Raw genomic sequence first — 15,211 nt, 5'->3', positions numbered from 1 at the left:
ATCAGTCTCCTCTCCTGCTCACATGAACATACGACATGACCCATGAGGATGTCACAGGTATGGCAATAAAGTCAAGTTCAGGAACTGTTGAGGTTGTTCAAACTGTATAGATGGTTTTTCACACTGTGCACATAAGCAGAATACTGGTATCTAAGACCTCAACCCCTTTGTGTAGAATCAAGAGCATTTGGGGCTTTCTTTTACATTTGCAGACTGTCCTCTTAGGACCGATTATTCTACACCCACCCCAGGTAGTTTATGCACAGAAGTTAAATCTGTTTGGGAGGGTGCCATTTGGTCAGAAATGATAAAAACGTATTTTAGAATGTAAGCTCCTTTATCTAGGGTTATGAATCCAAGCAATTATTCCTTTATTCCTGAATTCATTTAATTATTCATCCACCCATTCCAAAGATTCTGTGCTAAGCATCATAGTACCTACTCTAGGCTAAGTGGTATCCTAGGTTCTGGGGGTACAGAGCTCAATCCAGGAGATATCAGTCGTCTAGCAAGGATGACATTTATGAAGGATGATAGGTCTACAGCAGTGGTTCCAAGGGAGGCCTGTGTCTAGAGTTCTGGCAGGAAGCTGGGTATGATGAAATGCATTTTCATCCGTCTATTCAAGACATGAATGGAGCCAACCACTGTACTTGGAACTAGAAATATAAAGCTCACCCATACTTTACACTTTCCCTCCCTAGCAGTCAATGAAGTAGAGTTATGAGTTCCAAGCCCCAGTGATGACTCTTAGAAGACCATGCAGGATTTCCAATGGACTGAGCTGGTGAAGGATGATGAGGAAGGAACCCCAGAGAGGTGTGTGTGTGTTGGGGATATGAATATTCATAGAGGCTCCTTCCTGCCAGCACTGAATGACACCCCCTCTTTTTTTGTTTTTGTTTTATTACTTTCTTGGAATTGCTTGAATCCTTTGCTACTATCACTACCTATTGTTTCTGAACTGTTTCCCCCCCAAGTCTGGGTGTCTTTTAAAGTTTTATAAATTTTTTAGTTCCAAAAAGCAAGCACAGAGTCCTTAAAGCATTGCTTCTCAAAGTGTGTTCTGTGAACCAGCAGCATCAGCATCACCTGGGAATTTATTAGAAGTGTTTGAATCTCACCCCATCTATACCAAACTGGACTCTGGGTGCAGGCAGCAGGATACACATCACATGTAGCCCTCCACATGATTCTGATGTCTGCTCACATGTGGCAGCTACTGCTTTAGAGGAAACTGAGAAAAGCCTATCATTTCTGTGTCTGATTAAGGCATGACAAAACACACTTGTTTACTCCTTTGCCTTTCAGACCCCTGTTCTGAGTGCTGGACATGGAATTCAGAGGGCTGAGTTCTAATCTTAGTGCCAGAGTAACTTTCCTTTGGACCCTGACCGCAGTCCAGCATCTCTGGAGCTGGTGGCCTCTGCTGCACATTGAGGCTATGGGCCCAGGGGATCATTTCCCCTACTTGTCCAGGTTCTCATTTACATACTGAGGTGTTAAAGGCTGAAAGAAGGCTCCACCACACTGGCTATGTGGGATCTCTGATGTGGGCTAATCTGGTATTTGCTCATCATGGTTGGGTAGAAACCTTAGTAGAAATAGTAATGGGGCCTCCTAATGCCAGGAGTGGGAGAGCTGAGGTGGCAGAAGCAAGAAGGGTCAAGGAAGGGCGAGGAAGCTCTGGTGATTGACTCTTATGTCCTTCCACCCACTCTTCTCACTGTGTGCGGGCACCACCAAAGACCCCAGAGTGGGCCAGCCCAAGGACAAGGTGAGAAATCATATACAAGCTGAATATGGCCCAGGTAATGAGTTGGAAGAGGTAAGCGGGAGGGTGCTAAGGAGAAAATACCATGTAGCTCCTGGAGAAGACCCGAGTCCCTGAGCCCTGAGCTCCTCCCCAGGTCCAATCACATGCCAGGAAGCCTGTGTGTGTGCCATCTCAGGGAGGATGAAGGACGAAGGACTGTGAAGATGACAGGGATTGAAGAAACACAAGTCTCACTGACCCCAACAAGTCATTTGACCACTCCAGGCCTCAGTTTCTTAATCCCTAAAGGGAATATAATCACGCCTGCTTTACCTGTCTCATAGGTGCAAGGTAAAGTTAATGTAACTGATAAGATAATGAAAAAATAATCATGAACTCATTCTAAGTGGTGCTGTTATGGTTTGGGAGAGTGAATGACAGTCCCACAGTGTCTCATCAGGGCAGAGAATCCTTACCTTGAGAGTCAGGGTGCAGATGGGCAGAAACAGTTGAGTTACAAGAACACAGTGTTATCAGTGTGTTATCAGGAAAAAAGGAGAGCCGTGGGCCTTGGTCATTCTTCACTGAACCACAACAAATTTGATTTAACATTAACTCTACCACAGAAGTGGTTAAGGAGGTCATTCTTCCCACTCAGGCCCAGCAGATGGAGGGTGCCCTCCTGGCGATCTCTCCTTACCTGGGTCTCTGCAGCAGCGTCATCACCCTCCCAGGCTGGAAGTGGCTTGCTCGCCATTGTGTTTTCGACATATTGGAATGGTGAACAATTTTGAGACCTTGGCTCGGCTTCACTCTTCATTTGGGAATTGATTTTTCCTAAAAGAGGAAATGCATATGAAATTACAATCAGCTTCCTTCAACTCTTCACAAGTTTAGGGAGGAGGGGAGGACATGCAGAAATAATCAACAAGGTCTAAACACGGCAGAAGCTTGGTTTGCCAACATTCCATCCCCTGCGAGTCTTGCTAACAGAAACGTCTGCATAATTACATGCATCGTTAGAGGACGTTCAGTCTTGGAGACCCAAAGGCAAACTGCCCTCGGACCACTTTTCCACAAGATGTTGACAGACTTTCCATGTTAGAAAGCATTTAGTGGGCAAACTGCTTGGGAAAGACTGATCATTCTCCAGGTAGTGTTATATTAATACATCAAATAGCAAATAGATTTCCTCTTATCCCTTGAGGTTGTCACAGAGCACTGGGTTGAGCCCCCTGTGTCACACAGCAAAGTCCCACTTGCTATCTGTTTTACATATGGTAATATACATGTTTCCACACTATTTTCACAGTTCGTCCCACCCTTTCCTTCCTCCTGTTCTCTACGTATGCATCTCCACTGCTGTCTTGCAAATGGGTTCATTGGTATCAACTTTCTAGATTCCATATGCATGTGTTAATATACAATGAACAAACGGGTTTCATTTTTGGAGAATATCTCGGAGTCTTCATTGTGCTAATGGGGACAGTCATGATTTCCAAAGGGAGGATTTGAATTTGCAGCTTTTCCCAAACACGGTTGATTAGGGAGCCCTGATTGGTCCCATTACTTCATGGGAAATAGATGGGGAAACAGTGGAAACAGTGTCAGATTTTATTTTTGGGGGCTCCAAAATCACTGCAGATGGTGACTGCAGCCATGAAATTAAAAGACACTTGCTCCTTGGAAGGAAAGTTATGACCAACCTAGATAGCATATTCAAAAGCAGAGACATTACTTTGCTGACAAAGGTCTGTCTAGTCAAGGCTATGGTTTTTCCAGTGGTCATGTATGGATGTGAGAGTTGGACTGTGAAGAAAGCTGAGCGCCAAAGAATTGATTCTTTTGAACTGTGGTGTTGGAGAAGACTCTTGAGAGTCCCTTGGACTGCAAAGAGATCCAACCAGTCCATTCTGAAGGAGATCAGCCCTGGGATTTCTTTGGAAGGAATGATGCTAAAGCTGAAACTCCAGTACTTTGGCCACCTCATGCGAAGAGTTGACTCACTGGAAAAGACTCTGATGCTGGGAGGGATTGGGGGCAGGAGGAGAAGGGGACGACAAGAGGATGAGATGGCTGGATGCCATCACCGACTCGATGGACATGGGTTTGAGTGAACTCCGGGAGTTGGTGATGGACAGGGAGGCCTGGGGTGCTGCAATTCATGGGGTCGAAAAGAGTTGGACCTGACTGAGTGACTCAACTGAACTGAACTAAACTGATTTTCCTAGCAACCTGATGAAGATCATTTTGAAATAGGTGGTTTGGGAAACTGCACTGCTGCTGCTGCTAAGTCACTTCAGTCATGTCCAACTCTGTGTGACCCCATAGACGGCAGCCCACCAGGCTCCGCCATCTCCCTGGGATTCTCCAGGCAAGAACACTGGGGTGGGTTGCCATTTCCTTCTCCAATGCATGAAAGTGAAACGTGAAAGGGAAGTTGCTCAGTCATGTCCGACTCTTAGGGACCCCATGGACCGCAGTCTACCAGGCTCCTCCGTCCATGGGATTTTCCAGGCAAGAGTACTGGAGTGGGGTGCCATTGCCTTCTCTGGGAAACTGCCCAGAGGCCCTTAAAGGTCTCGCTGGGCAGTACTGTGCAAGCTCACATGTGCATACGCCTTCAGAGCTTTTGTAACACTTCAGATTCTGATCCTGATTCGGTGGTCTGGAGTGGGGTCTGAGAACTGGTATTTCTGACAAGCTCCCAGGGGTTGCTGCTGGCCCAGGGATTACATTTTAAGTAGCCAGGGTGCAATTAGCAGAGAACGATTAAAGTTCCTCCATAACCCATAATAGTGGACTAACCTGCACAGTGTAGCTCTTCCTCATGTCGGAATGGAGAATTAGTGTTATTATTGCTCCAGCCTCAATGATTATCAATAGGACATGCTGTGAGAGCCTCTCAGTAGCATTCTGCTTGTGAGCAGAAGCAAAGTAATCGTATTTTCATCAGCAATGGGAGATCTGTACAGTTACTTCCATTTTTGATATGGGGATAAGAAAATAACCAATTCCAATGCATATTTTAACCAGAAGTGACTGCGTGAAACTACCTTCCTTTTGTTCCATCTAGTTTTCTGTTCTTTAATTTTTAAGACGAGTAACCAATGGTCACAGAAGAGAAGTCTTGGAAAGCAGGCCTTGCCTCTGACACATGGTGACAACAACCTAAGGTGGGCAGGAAGTTTCAGGATGCACAGCACAAAAATGTCCTGCGTCGTGTTGACCTTACTGTCTACCATATACCACTTTTTTTGTTTTATAACTCTTCATGACGATTTAATTAAGACACACACCTTAGAAAACTGAAGCACTGAATATTAGCAGCAAGATCAGAACAATCTCCTTCCTATTCTCTTCCTATGAAGCAATTCAAGGCTTGCGGTTTCTATTCAATTTGTTATAATGACAGTGTTTAATCATGGAGTCTGCTCGGCAGCCAGTTGCTGAATTGAGGTCACACATGTGGCTAGTCAGGCATGGAGCACATAATCTATAACTACGATTTCGCCCCTGAATCTCTGGAGGCTGTGTCATTAATTAACAATGCATTTACTTCAAAAATAATATGCATTCGGGCCTTTTAAAATGTAGCCTTGGCTTGAGATGAGCAGAAGTTTGTGATGAAACACTCACAGCAGTTAGTATTACTGTGTGGAGGAAGAACTCAGCCATGGAAATACCCAATCACACTGATTCAAAGATGTTTAATGAAAAGTCTTCATTTCTAATTTCTCAGAAGCCCCTGGTATAATCTCTACTTGTGGCTGCTTTCTCATCATCAAATCATAAATGAAAGCCTTCAGAATTCTAGCTCATATGTTTATGCACATCATAAATGCAACATGGGCCATACAAGTTACAAATTATTTAGTGTCATCCTGAACTGTAATAAATATTTTCAATCCTGAGTGAACAGTGAAAAAACTTTGACCCTTAGCCTGGTCCTGTCTTTAATCATGAAAGCCTGTTTCAACTGACTGTAGCGAAGGATAGTTCTTCTCAGGCGGAAGGCTCCCACCATTCCACTGTCATTAATGCACAATCTACTGCTAATATATCAAACTACATTTTTTATAGTTCAACATATAAATACATTTGAACAGGATAGGAATATGTCAGAAGATGTATGTTTCTGGTTAGAGGGCAAACAACATTTCAGCTAAATTTATGTCTTGGGCCTAGATTGGTCTATACTCAAAGTTAAGATTTAAAAGATAAAATCTGAAGTGTGTGTCATATAGGTGTCTCTGTATCCGTTTATATGTCCATATACCTGTGCTTACCAGCTGGTTTCCTTTATGTGTGTATGGGCATGTGCATGTTAAGTCGCTTCAGTTTGTGTCTGACTCTTTGCAACCCCATAGACTGCAGCCCCTCAGGCTCCTCTGTCCATGGGATTCTCTGGGCAAGAATACTGGAGTGGGTTGCCATGCCTTCCTCCAGGGGGTCTTCCCAACCCAGGGATCAAATCTAGGTCTCCCACATTAGCAGGTGGGTTCTTTGCCACTAGGGCAACCTAGGCTCCTTGAATAATACTAAGTGATGATGTTCAGTACTTACTTTTGTAACTTTTGGGGGCTCAGACAGTAAAGAGTTTGCTTGCAGTGCAGGAGACCTGGGTTCAATCCCTGTGTTGGGAAGATCCCCTGGAGAAGGCAATGGCAACCCACTCTGTATTCTTGCCTAGAGAATCCCACGGATGGAAGAGCCTGGCAGGCTACAGTCCATGGGGTCGCAAAGAGTCAGTCACAAATGAGTGCCTTCACTTCACTTTGTAACTTTTCGGTTGAGGACATAAAGGGATTTCATGCATACACACTTCCACTGGGCAGAGGCCATTGACTGACCTGGTGGGAACCTTTTCTGGTGCTTGTTTTCCATTTTTGTGAGCAAGTACATGACTTTGATGAGAAAACAATCTCATCTGAAAGGTAAGGGGCACTGTACCTGAGGAGGCTGGTTTGGGGAGGAGACTCTGAAGAGGTCGCGTCCCTCTGGCAGTCATGATGGGGTCGGATGTGGAGTGAACAATGGCATTGTCTGCAGAGCCCTGGCTATCTGCAGAGGAAGGCACTTCTCTTTCAAGGGTCTGGGCTCTGATGGAAGAGGCTGCACAAAGGGCCGGTTGGAGAGACAGGATGGGGTCAGTGTCCTCAGGGGAGTCTGCTTGGCGTATGTATCGTCCCGCTGCACGAGTTCCTGAGTCTGGGAGTGGGAAGGTTCCAATCCCACTGTCCAGGGTCCTCATCTGGCAGTTTGTTTCTAGACAGAGTAACATAGTGAGGGTTAGAGACGGCTCACATCAAAGGAGAAAAGGATCACGAGCATTTGGATCTGGTCTGGAGGAAAGGGGATATCTAGAAGGAAGAAGTACTATTAAGGTTGTAGTAAGTTTCTAATGAGTGGCATGAAACAGACATTTATTAGAACACAGACATATTCTCATAACATAATACGAAGTTACAAGGCTGGCCATTATTGACAGCAAGAGTCATGTGTATGTACAATGTGCATGGTTGCCCAGAGTTGTAAAAGAAAAAGAACAGTCATTAGAGGCCAAAAATTATTTTTGCTCACTCTTATTTCAATTGAGAACCATATGACTTCAATCAATTGGGTGACATTAATTAACTGAAATAAGAAGACTAATAAGCACACATAACAAACTGAAGTGATGTCCTAACAAAGGAGATTGTGCATCTTTTATCATGAATTATCATCCATCCAGTAGTTCACTAAGTCTCTGGCCTCTCAATTTGACTGTGAGGACAAGTAATTCACACAGTACAAGGGCATTCCCCCCAAATACCTCACTTATCATGTGGGCTTCCTTTGACTCCACTGCCATCTAAGGTCTTACTGAGGTTACAGGGCCATTTTCTGTCTTTCCATCTACCTTTCTCAATGGCCAAAACTCATCAGTGCCCTTCGGAGTTCTTGTTTCCAGGGATCCCACTATTCGCCAAAACAAACCAAGCTGATTTCACCATATGTGTGACATATTCTGCTGGTTACGTCTCAACTTTAAAACATTTTTTATCCAAGAAAAAATATAATATCTGAAAAAAGTTATTACATAGTTAATTCCCAAAATGTAGTTTATCTAAGCTAATGAGATAGCTTCCAAGATTTGCCTGTGACCCAAAAGTCTCCTATTCACATTACAATCTTAGAATGAAACATCCTTAGTATAATTTATATTACCATCTTAGTCTAGGACTGGGGAATAGACACATCTTAGCACTGTGTTAGGCATGGTGAGGAATGTAATAGAATATGTCATGATCTTTGTACCAAGAGGCTCAACAACTAACATTTCAGTGGTGCTTGGAGTCTGGTTTCTGCTAATAACTAATTGTGTGAACTTGCCACAGAAGATCCTTAACCCCTCAAGGTCTCAAGTTCCTTATGAGTTGCTGTGAGAATAAAAAAAATACGTGCACTGTGGAATTTCTTAAATTTAGCACACCATTAATAGCTGAGTGAAGGAAATAATGAATGATGACATAGACAATATGCTGCTGCTGCTGCTAAGTCACTTCAATCGTGTTCGACTCTGTGTGACCCCACAGATGGCAGCCTACCAGGCTCCGCTGTCCTTGGGATTCTCCAGGCAAGAACACTAGAGTGGGTTGCCATTTCCTTCTCCAATGCATGGAAGTGAAAAGTGAAAGGGAAGTCGTTCAGTCATGTCTGACTCTTTGCAACCCCATGGACTGCAGCCTTCCAGGCTCCTCCGTCAATGGGATTTTCCAGGCAAGAGTACTGGAGTGGGGTGCCATCGCCTTCTCCGACAATATGCTAGGGATATTTATTAGATTTCAGTAGATATGATAGGTATATAGTTATCTTTGAGGATTTTTCTTACAAATCTCACTGAATGTACAGCAATTAGTATCTGAAGAGCAGATCTGCCTATTCCCCCACTGTCCCCCTCGAAACCTCTTTGCTCTGAGTAATAGAATTCTGGAAATTTCCGGATACTAAGGTGAAAACAAAGGGGGGTGGAGATGGGTACAGAGCTGACTTTTATAGGTTCTATTAGGTTTAGTGCTTGGTTTTAGAAGCTCTTAGGAAAATGGAGTCCCCATCAAAAGAGAGGATTCAGTCTCCAAAGTGAAAGTTAGGAAGGTGCAGATACCCGTTCTCCAGTATGGTGCCATTTAGCCATCTCACATGCCATCTGATCTCAAGAGACTCGTCATGGACTTCAGGAGCCCTGAATCACACAGCTATAGTCTGAGCTCTTTCCTAGAACCACAAGGGCTAAGTTTTAGGTCCATTCATTTCAGGGCCTCCACGCGGTCAGCTTTCTTCTCACTCAGCTTCCCATATTGTTCATTATCTTCTCTGCTCATTTTCTCCTCAATTAAGCAAACTCAATTGCTACAAAAGAGACTTTTAGAAAAATACTCAGCTGTTTGCATGGGAATGCACAGCCAGAAAAGAAAGATCTTCTTATTCAAAATTTGGTGTCCTTTCTTCATGCTAACCTAGATATATAGCACTCCTCATGTTTAACATGTCCATATGTTGTACTTGGGACAGTTTTAACTATCTAAATTATTTCAATCTCACACAGAAGGGGATCAGTCCTTAGGGATGAGGATCAAAAATTCATGGAATGTAGCAGCTCTGATGTGTCAGTCCCTATGTGCCCCAAGGTGCCTGCCATAATAATTTCCTCCCACCATTTTCAGGATACTTCCGTTCTGGGTTTAACAATTAACAGTTCTAGAGCTCTGTTCACGTGACGGCTCAGTTAACAGTCACTGAGGCAGCCTTGTGAGCTTAAGGCACACAGAGTGGCCCCTACTTCTGGTCAGAGAGCCCAGCTTGTCCTCTGGACCTGGTTCTGGCCCTGAACACCAGCTGGCTCCCATGCTTATCCTGAAAATGGAGTCAGTGGTTGGCATTTCTGGTATCTGCATAGTTCCTGAGAACCACAGTTACTCAGTCTCTCTTCCTGCACCCTCTTGGATTGCATCTGTAGACTTCCATGCCAAGGGTTTTTTTTTTTTTTTAAATCTTATCTCTCTAGGCTTGGTGATAGGCATTGCCTCCAAGGGCAATATTTATTTTGGCTTGGTTGAAGAATTCTGTAGGCATTTTATGGGTTAATATAGTCCCCTGAAATGCAAACTCAAAAAGCAAAGTAGGATTCTTGGCAACCTTTCTAGTGATTTTCTGGGGAAAGGCCCCAGACATCAAAGCCTGTTGATACTGCCTGGCCTGGAACACTAGGCAAGGAATAGGACAGGGAGAAATATGGGGTAGGAAGAATGATAAAGGAAGTCTAACTCTCGTGCTCTTCTGAGGACACCGACATTTTTTCACATCTGTCCCTTTAAATTAATCTTCTTTCTCTTCTCTCCCTCCACAATATTGTCCTGGTTAGAATCTATAAAACAGAACTTCTGGTATTCCTGAGTTTTCTCATTCTCTCAGAACTGTGTGCATTGACATTAACCTCAGAAATCATCTGCTATTAAACCCATCTTTTTATTTCTAAAAATTATAGATGCCAAATGTAGTGAATTTGAAGGACTCAATTTTAAGTACCTATGAAATGAGGTGTGGACAGTCAGGAACTCAGACACCATATGCCAAGTTCCCCCTCAAGCAAAATCTCTCCAGAATGCAAAAACCTTTGGAAATAGAGTTTATAGTGAAAATGCTGACACCTTCTTTATGTAGTTTCTTTAAGGCACTATAAGTTTCTCACAGTTCATAAAAAAAATATTGTAACCTAAAAAAGTGTTAGATATTGTACTTTTGAAGTTAGTTTATGCTCCCCTCACCCAGGAAATTAGAAGAACTCATAAAATAATTGAATAAGATAAGAATAAAGATCATGACATCTGGTCCCATCACTTCATGGCAAATAGATGGGGAAACAGTAGAAACAGTGACAGACTATTTTCTTGGGCTCCAAAAATTACTGCAGATGGTGGCTGCAGCCATGAAATTAAAAGACTCTTGCTCCTTGAAAGAAAAGCTATGACCAACCTAGACAGCATATTAAAAAGCAGAGACATTTCTTTGCCAACAAAGGTCCATCTAGTCAAAGCTATGGCTTTTCCAGTAGTCATGTATGGATGTGACAGTTGGTCTATAAAGAAAGCTGAGCACCAAAGAATTGATGTTTTGAACTGTGGTGTTGGAGAAGACTCTTGAGAGTCCCTTGTTCAGAAGGAGATCCAACCAGTTCATCCTAAAGGAAATCAGTCCTGAATATTCATTGGAAGGACTGATGCTGAAGCTGAAACTCCAAATCTTTGGCCACCTGATGCAAAGAACTGATTCATTGGAAAAGACCCTGATGCTGGGAAAGATTGAAGGCAGGAGGAGAAGGGGACGACAGAGGATGAGATGGCTGGATAGCATCACCGACTCAATGGACATGAGTTTGAGTAAGCTCCAGGAGTTGGTGATGGACAGGAGGCCTGGTGTGCTGCAGTCTATGGGGTCGCAGAGTCAGACATGACTGAGCGACTGAACTGAAATGAATTGAAGAATAAAGTTCAAAGGCACACATTGGCTTTGCATCCACATTGAGTTGATTCAGTCTTGGCCTCAGCAAGTCTAAGCAAGTCTAAGACATATTTGTGTCTATGAAAATAGCTGCCAAAAGGGCCTTGCCAATGAGTTTAAGGACTGGGTCACTAGGTGGATCAGCAGGTTTCATTCTCTCAAGGTCATCAATGACTTCTCTGTCCCTGGTAACTTGTCATCCCATTTGCTTTCTGTCTCCCAAGGTAAGTTTTCTCAATTATCACCACCAATAAGCCCCAGATGTTTCATGAGATGACTTACAGTGGTGCTTCCCAGTCCTTTTAAAGTCCTGGCACACACAAGAATTATTTGACTCACCAAGGAACACACCACTTGCTCCTGGACCCCTGGCCACCTGAGACCTGAGGGCTTAACATCTCAGTACACCTGGGGTCCATTCATGGCACATCAGCATGGTAGGGAATCTTCCTTACTAGGGACTTGGGACCTTCTCTTACTATGACCTTTATTTTGCATACCTGTGGCAGGAAAGGAAACGAACAGATTTGCAGTCTGTTAACAGCTGAGCGACTGAACTGAACTGAACTGAACTGAGCAGCTGATAGAAGGATCTCTAGGCCCATCTTTTTTGGAAAGAATGTTGAGAGTACTTGGGTTAGGAATACTGTCTGGCCTCAAAACTTCAGTAAAAAGGGATTTATTGTGCCTGAGAGAGGGGATGAGTGGGCTAGGGGTGAGCAACAAAGAAGGGTGACATTCTGTGTGCGATGGTGGCGAGAGGACATTTTGGAGAAACATTTCAACCTGGGGCTTTTCAACTGTTAGCTTAGGATGTGCAATACAAAATCTGCACTCAGCTCATCAGCGAGCATAAGCCCTCTGCTCCTGAATCAGGTGCCCCAGCAGGTGGCTTTAATTTCCTCATTTGAAAATTAGATTATATAATCTCCATCACAGAGGTGCTCTGAGGACTAGAAACACAGCATACAATAAACTATAGCACAATGCCTGGAACAGGTACATAGCTATCATTCAGAAATGGTAGCAATTCTCAAAATAAGTGTTATTAGACTACTAGCATCCTGGGGACAGACTAGGTTTTACCTATCTCCTCAGAATTCACAGGAAGCCCATTCCTGACTCTGCTAAGTCACTTCAGTCGTGTCCAACTCTGTGCGATCCCGTAGACGGCAGCCCACCAGGCTCCCCTGTCCCTGGGATTCTCCAGGCAAGAACACTGGAGTGGGTTGCCATTTCCTTCTCCAATGCATGAAAGTGAAAAGTGAAAGCGAAGTCACTCAGTCGTGTCCGACTCCTAGGGACCCCATGGACTGCAGCCTACCAGGCTCCTCCGTCTATGGGATTTGCCAGGCAAGAGTACTGGAGTGGGGTGCCATTGCCTTCTCTGATTCCTGACTCTACTTTACCTTTATTCCACTGAACAGTAATTATATGCTGATAGAGATGATGAGATTTATAGGCCGAGAGAGTGTCTGGTTTAGTCTCCACCACCCATGCTCAGCACATGCCTGACACATAGTCAGCTCACATGGAGTGCAAGAAACAACAGGTGGATGAAAAACAGCTCTCATCTTTAGAAAATTCTTCCCGAGATTAAGTTAAATATGAACTTTTCCTTTTGAAACCCCAAACTGCTGCTTTCTGTTCTCACTTCAGCAACCAGAGAAAACAGCTGACTTCATTTTTCTCTGTAGCTGTATTTCTTTTACAGCCAGACTTCATTAATTCAGATAGCCAGGGGGATAAGATCATTCAGAATAACTGAATATTTTAAAGACAGATTTCTTAATACTTCCAAGCCCTTAGAGCAAAGGTCAGTGACCAAGATAAGGATAGCACAGGCAATGTGGCTTCAGCATCCACATTAGTCCCTCCCCTGCCTCAAAGCATCACTGGGCTGGAGGTCCCAGGTCTGGCATCATTCCTCTAGCCCCCATCCTCAGGAATGCAGATGCCAAGCTGAGCGTCAGCATTGCCTTCAATATCAGCACCCACAGTTGTACAAGAACCAAGTTCTCACAAAGGCAAGTTCCTGGGAACTACTTGTAGGAACAGTTGCAATTATTCAGTAACTTCTTATATTCTTTACACAAAACAGTGAGGATTTTCTCTTTTAAAATAATTTGTTCTTATAATTGTCTTCTTCTTGAATCTTCCAAACTTGTTTTACACTGTTGCCTTACATTGTAACATTATTTTCAAAAATAGCTGCAAAAGGAAAATCTTATTTCCAGCACTGCTTCAGATAATATAAATTTCCAAGTTGGTGGAATCTGCATTAGCACTGATTTGGAGTGTTTGGGAAGGGCCACAAAATCATTTTTTCCTCAGCCTTCTCTTCTCCAGATAAAGTATCTCAACTTTTTTTTTTCACAGATCCTATCTCACAAATCTTTAATTGCTTGAATATGTAAACCAAAACTCCTGGTATTATTAACATATCTGTCCAAAGAGATTATTGTATAAGACAGACTTAAGCAAATGTGCCTTGAGTTCCAAATTAGTCTAAATATTCAGAAGAATGAAGTGAAAAGAGAATAAGCTCCAGAGTTGGAAAGAGGAGGCTTGATGACCTTCCTGGCTACCTGCTGGCTGTATCAAAAAAGTGACTTTTTAAAAAAACTATCCTGACCTCATATAATCATAGCTCATTGGTGATAAGCCTGGCACAGTGCATATTACAAAGTAGGTGCTCAGAAAGTTTCCAGAAGGGGTTTGTCAGGGAGAGGTGAGGGCCTCTGCAGGTACATGATACCTGTACTGTCATGGAATTGAAGACTAATCAAACCTTTGCCTGTGTGGTCAGAATTCTACTGCAGCACCCGAGTACATTTCACCAAACAGCTACCCTGGTTATTTCCTAAGCAAGTGCCATGTGACAACCATTTCCTTGGGAATTAGTTGATCACATTGTCATGAACAATTACAAACATGAGGCAAAGTACCTGGAGTTGGCTGCAAGCTGCCTTGTATATAGAAAAGATGGAGCCCATTCTCTCAAGAAATCTATTTTGGAGTTGACACCAGAAAGGTTTTTTAAAAGGCCTAGACAAATGAGGTTTACTGATTTTCCTTTGCTCACAGACTTATTACATTCTCAGGGAACACTCCCAAATTAGCAAGCTGTGATTTTCAGTCTATCCTAAAATGTTACATACTTGCTTCGGTGCAATGATCTATTCTCTCTTATATATTCAAGCAAACTACTTCATTCAGTGTCACTGTTTTTCTCCCTTCCATACTCATAAATCCTCAGAAAATGGAAAACTTTAAAACCCAAACTCATTTTTACTCTGAGTACTTTGATCATATCTACAAAGTTTCAGTCAAACATGCAATGAGAACCCAGTGTAATTTACCAGCCAGAAAGAGCAATTTATGGGTGTTTAACATTCATACCATATTATTAATTGGCATATGTTCCCATAAGGCAATTGTTCATGTAACTAAGTCTTTGCATGAGTTCTCTCCAAGTTCCTAAACATCTTAAGCTACATGTGGCACTGGCAATATAAACTTAAACTGCAGATGGGAGAACAGATCTCTTTATTTGCACATCATTCTCTTCATCTGTATGGCTGAAATAAGTTTTAAAAAAAAACAAGTCTGTTGCCAAAGTCATATCAATTAAATGGAGGTTATTCATTCTAAGTTTACTCTGTGGTTTTGTTAAAGTAGTCTAAAATGACTATACTGGTTATTTACTCACAAGCGTTGGGTAACTTTTGACTGTGGCATTAAGATGACCTTCTGGAAGAGTAAATTCAATTTGATGGTTTCAGAATGCGTGTGGAGACTTAGCTTCTAAGTTCAAATTGGATTTAAGCTTTGTGAGATTTTAAAAATATATAGGCGACTGCAAATTTGTTTTCCAACCCATGTGTTCTCTTTGATATAAAGGAAGACTGGAAC

General features: G+C 42.9%; 1 protein-coding gene across 4 annotated transcripts in view; it reads right to left on the bottom strand.

The window, feature by feature from the left end:
• NCKAP5 (NCK associated protein 5) overlaps window positions 1–15,211 on the bottom strand; it is a 1,102,414-nt gene that overhangs the window by 74,237 nt on the left and 1,012,966 nt on the right. For all 4 annotated transcript variants that reach the window (XM_024980953.2, XM_010802114.4, XM_015475847.3 and 1 more), the window contains 2 exons: window positions 6,710–7,024; window positions 2,457–2,593 (listed from right to left, as the gene is read on the bottom strand). In XM_024980953.2, coding sequence (XP_024836721.1) covers window positions 2,457–2,593; window positions 6,710–7,024 — 452 coding nt within the window. The remainder of the gene's footprint in view (window positions 1–2,456; window positions 2,594–6,709; window positions 7,025–15,211) is intronic.

Source organism: Bos taurus, chromosome 2, assembly GCF_002263795.3.
Source record: "Bos taurus isolate L1 Dominette 01449 registration number 42190680 breed Hereford chromosome 2, ARS-UCD2.0, whole genome shotgun sequence".
NCBI classification, from domain to species: Eukaryota; Metazoa; Chordata; class Mammalia; order Artiodactyla; family Bovidae; genus Bos; species Bos taurus.
This window is presented reverse-complemented; position numbering and strand designations above follow the sequence as displayed.